The sequence below is a fragment of the Pteropus alecto genome, unplaced genomic scaffold, assembly GCF_000325575.1.
Source record: "Pteropus alecto unplaced genomic scaffold, ASM32557v1 scaffold45, whole genome shotgun sequence".
Classification (NCBI taxonomy): Eukaryota; Metazoa; Chordata; class Mammalia; order Chiroptera; family Pteropodidae; genus Pteropus; species Pteropus alecto.
In genome coordinates, this window is record NW_006442491.1 from 40480685 (window position 1) to 40484548 (window position 3864).

General features: G+C 64.5%; 1 protein-coding gene across 1 annotated transcript in view; it reads right to left on the bottom strand.

The window, feature by feature from the left end:
* Positions 1–485: 485 nt before the first annotated feature.
* HELZ2 (helicase with zinc finger 2) overlaps positions 486–3864 on the bottom strand; it is a 14039-nt gene continuing 10660 nt past the window's right edge. The window contains exons 13-22 of the mRNA XM_025039875.1: positions 3769–3864; positions 3547–3693; positions 3318–3465; positions 3081–3197; positions 2815–3007; positions 2538–2672; positions 2142–2360; positions 1824–1980; positions 1571–1738; positions 486–1495 (exon numbers count right to left, since the gene is read on the bottom strand). Of these exons, the coding sequence (XP_024895643.1) occupies positions 1371–1495; positions 1571–1738; positions 1824–1980; positions 2142–2360; positions 2538–2672; positions 2815–3007; positions 3081–3197; positions 3318–3465; positions 3547–3693; positions 3769–3864 (1505 nt within the window). The 3' untranslated portion in view covers positions 486–1370. The remainder of the gene's footprint in view (positions 1496–1570; positions 1739–1823; positions 1981–2141; positions 2361–2537; positions 2673–2814; positions 3008–3080; positions 3198–3317; positions 3466–3546; positions 3694–3768) is intronic.

Consider the following 3864-nt stretch of genomic DNA (forward strand, 5'->3'; position numbering starts at 1 on the left):
TCCCTCTGCCCAGCTAGCACTCGAGGTGCTGGGGGCTCAGCCCTCAACAAGCAGAATGCTGAACAGCCCAGGTCAGCCCCCAGGGGGCGTGCAGTGCCCGAGTGTCCTGGGGAGTAATTTCAGGCTTGGCGAGCACAGGGCCTGCTGGCGGTCTGGGGGACTTTGGACTTAGACTTTGGGGCCAACTCTGCCTAGGGTCAGAGGTCAGTGTGCTGGGCACGCCTGCGGTACCTGGACACCGCTCACTGGCTGTGGCCCATCCCGGCCAAGCGGCCTCCCTTCCGGCCTCCTTTGTCTTGGCAGTTGGCCCCCAGCCCGCTGGCCGTGTCTGCAGATGGACAGTGGGGACGTGGGCCCCCCTTCGTGGGCTCCCCATCAGCATCTGCTACCACGGGGCTCCACAGCCTCAAGAGCCACTTTGCAACTCAAAGCAAGAGGGGGGCCACCCCTTGGCTCTCCCCAGCCAGACGTCAAGACACTCAAGGTTGAGAAAGCATTCAGAGTGATCTTTATAATAAAATCAATGTTCAATCATATCACAGTCCAAGAAAAGATACAAAATTGGAATGTAGAAATTGGTAGCAAGCATCAGAATCAGACAGACACAGACACATCCCCGTGCCCAGGGGCCTTGCAGCCAGGCCACAAGTGGGGCAAGCCCTTCCTGGTGTAAACAACTTGTCTGCAGTGTCCCCGGCCCTGGGGACAGTGGAATTGCACTAAAACTCAGGGCCAGAGCTGCCTCTGGGTGGGCTGGGGGCAGACGTGGAGGTGAGAGCTTTCCGGAGAAGGCAGGACACACGCACCCTGAGGGGACACGCTTGTGGGTCCACGTGAGGTGGCGGAGGTGGCCGAGAAAGGCCCTGGCTTCTAGGAAAGCGTCTTTGCCCTGAGTTTGGGCTGAAGACCCTGTTCCAGTAAAAAAAAGACACTAGGTTTTGGTTTATTTAAAAATAGAAAATAAAGCTGAGCTCCATGGCTGGACCCACGGCCGGGTCGGGATCCAGAAGCCAAGGGACATTCTCCCTGACTCCGAACCTTCCCTGCAGCACCAGAAGGTGTCACGTTGGTCCAGAAGCCTCTACTCTCACCCCTGAGATGCCCCTTGTCACCAAATGTGGCAGTAAAGGCAGGTCGGCAGGGAGGGTGGGGACCCACCGACCCTTCCAGTCCGCCCAAGTTCGTGCACACACAGCAGGGCATGACCACAGCCGGTCTGCAAAGCCCCTGCCCAGGCAGGTAGGCAAGGGTGGCTGGGCGGTAGCCGGCAGTGACCACTGAAGGCACATGGGATTCTGCTGAGTGGGGCCTGCGGAGGCAGCCAGCAGAGACTCCCTCAGCATCCTGCTAGTGGACAGGGGGCGGGCGCTTCAGGAAGACACAGCCGGCCTCCTCCGGACCCGCACCTGGCTGGCAGGCACGAGGCTCTTCTGGTCCTCACAGAAGTCCAGGAGTCGACGCCAGAGAGGACAGCAGCGCAGGAGGAGGTGGTCGCCTGTGAGAGGCAGGACTTAGTGGTGGCCCCGGCGGGCCCGTCACCCGCCCCCCCCAGCCGGGGAGCAGCCCTCACCGACGAGGCAGAGCCCCTCCTGGGCCCTGGTGATGGCCACGTTCACTTGGTTGGGGTCCACGACGAAACCCAGAAACCTCTTCAGCCAGTTCTTGGTCGGCCGCTGGTCCAGGTCGCTCTCAGGGCACGAGCGGACAGTGCTCACCAGCACGTAGCGCCACTCACTCCCTGGGGGCGGGGCAGGGTGAGGCTCCAGGCGAGGCCCCCCCAACCCTAGCCGCCTGCCCCGCCCCAGCCCCGCCTGGAGCCTCACCCTGGCTCTTGGTGATGGAGCGCACGGTCACGCCGGTGACACCCTCCCGTGCCAGGCCACTCTTGATCTGTGCAGCCTGCGCGTTGTAGGGCGTGAGCACAGCAATGTCCTTGGGCTCCACTGTCTTGCCCAGGGTCAGCTGCTTGGCGATGCGGACCTGAGGGACCAAACGGCTACTGGCGGAGCTGCCCTGGAGCCTCCCCCCACCTCCCGCCGGGCGCAGGAGCCTCCCCTGCTCCCTCAGCTCCTCTGCCTCCTCCTCCAGGAAGCCCTCGCTGACCAAGGGGCACCAACCAGGAGGGTCTCCCTGACACCCACCACCTCTGCCACCTCCTCCAGGTTGGCCTTGGAGTTCTCGTTCCCCTCCTCTGTGGACACCAGCAGGCTCTGCTCGTGGCCCTGCACGTAGCCAAAGATGACAGAGCAGCTCTCTTTCTCGGCGTGGCCCAGGACACTGGGCAGCCGCCTCAAGCCCTGCCAAGTCTTCAGGTTATTCTCGTAGAACTCCATGGAAGGGAAGGCACAGATGCCCTCGTGCTGCAAGGCAGGACGTGAATCAGGGACAGGTCACCTGTCTGCCACCCTGGGGCTAAGAGCTCCCACCTGCCCCCCACCCCCATGGCCCCGGGAGGAGACTGGGGTAGACGCAGGAGGTAAGGGCAGGGCCATAACACCTCCGGCCAGAGAGGCGGGGCTGGGCCGGGCCGGGCTCACCATGCGGTACTGCGTGTCCAGCATGTAGGCCTCCTTGGAGTACCTCTCGAACAAGGACCGATCCAGCCCCAGGCTCTGCAGCTGCTCGTTCTTGACCACAGGCCGCAGCTGCTTGTGGTCCCCAAGAAGAACCACCTGGCGGAACAGACAGGAACGGTGCTGACACCCCAGGTGTACCCGGCCCTGTGGCCGTCACGGCCCTCCCATGAGCCTGTCCCCCCGTGTGCTGCCTGCACCCCAGCGGGAGGCCACGGCCAGTGACACGGTCCCCGCTCACCTTCTCCACCTGAGAGAAGGCCACCAGGGGGATGAGGGTCTCGGGCTCCGTGGCCATGCCTGCCTCGTCCACGAGGATCTGCCGGACGTTCAGGTTCTTGAGGCTGGCTGAGGCCGCACACGAGCACGTGCACAGGATGACCCCATGCCGGTCCAGCTCGAACTTCCGTGCCTTCCCCAGGACCTTCCTGTACCTGCATGCAGATGCCATCCGGTCACCCAGGGGCCCACGTGCCAGGGGACGGCTCCGTGGCTCTAGTCACTCACTGGTTGAGATCCTCCTTGGAGAAGACCTCCCCTTTCTGCAGCCGGGCGTCGAAGGCCTTGAGGTCGGGCGCGTGGGGGTTGGAAGCCTGCCGGATCCGGTGGTGCAGCGTGATGCCCCTAGGGGAACACCTTCGTGAGGCCCCGCGTTGTCCCCTGCCCAAGGCAGGGCCATTGGGGCAGCTCAGGCCACTTGCCTCCACCCGAACACACAGCCAGCCAGCCGGCCGAGAGGCGCACCTGAGCTCCGGGTTGGGTCGCCCCTCTCGCGGGGTCTTCTTGGGCAGGCCCCTGCTGCCCACGCCCGGCACTGGGAACTCAGTGGCCTCGGCCTGTTCACTGTACACGCGAAGGGGCTTCAGCTCTGCTCTCCTGCTCAGGAGCAGTCCTGGGGGCAGTCGGGGCATCAGGGAGCGGCCCCTGGGCCCAGAGCTCCCAAGCAGAGCGCCCCACGGCCGACCCAGTGCACCTGCCACGACGTCCACTGACTTGTTGGAGGGGCCGCAGTACAAGACGCAGGGGCCGCCAAGCGGGGCGCCGCAGGCCTGCCACTGCTCCTCGTTGAGTTTGTGAAGCCAGAACACAATGTGGAAGCCTGCTACTGTCTTCCCCGTGCCTGCGGGCAGAGACGAGGGTGAACGGAGCCCCCACCAGCCCGCCCCGGCGCCCGCAGCCCCGACGTGGGCCCCACCTGGCGGGCCCTGGATGACGGCGAACTGCTTCCTCAGAGCCTCCCTGACGGCCTTGGTCTGGCTGGGGTTCAGCTTATGGCGGCCTCCGGGGATAT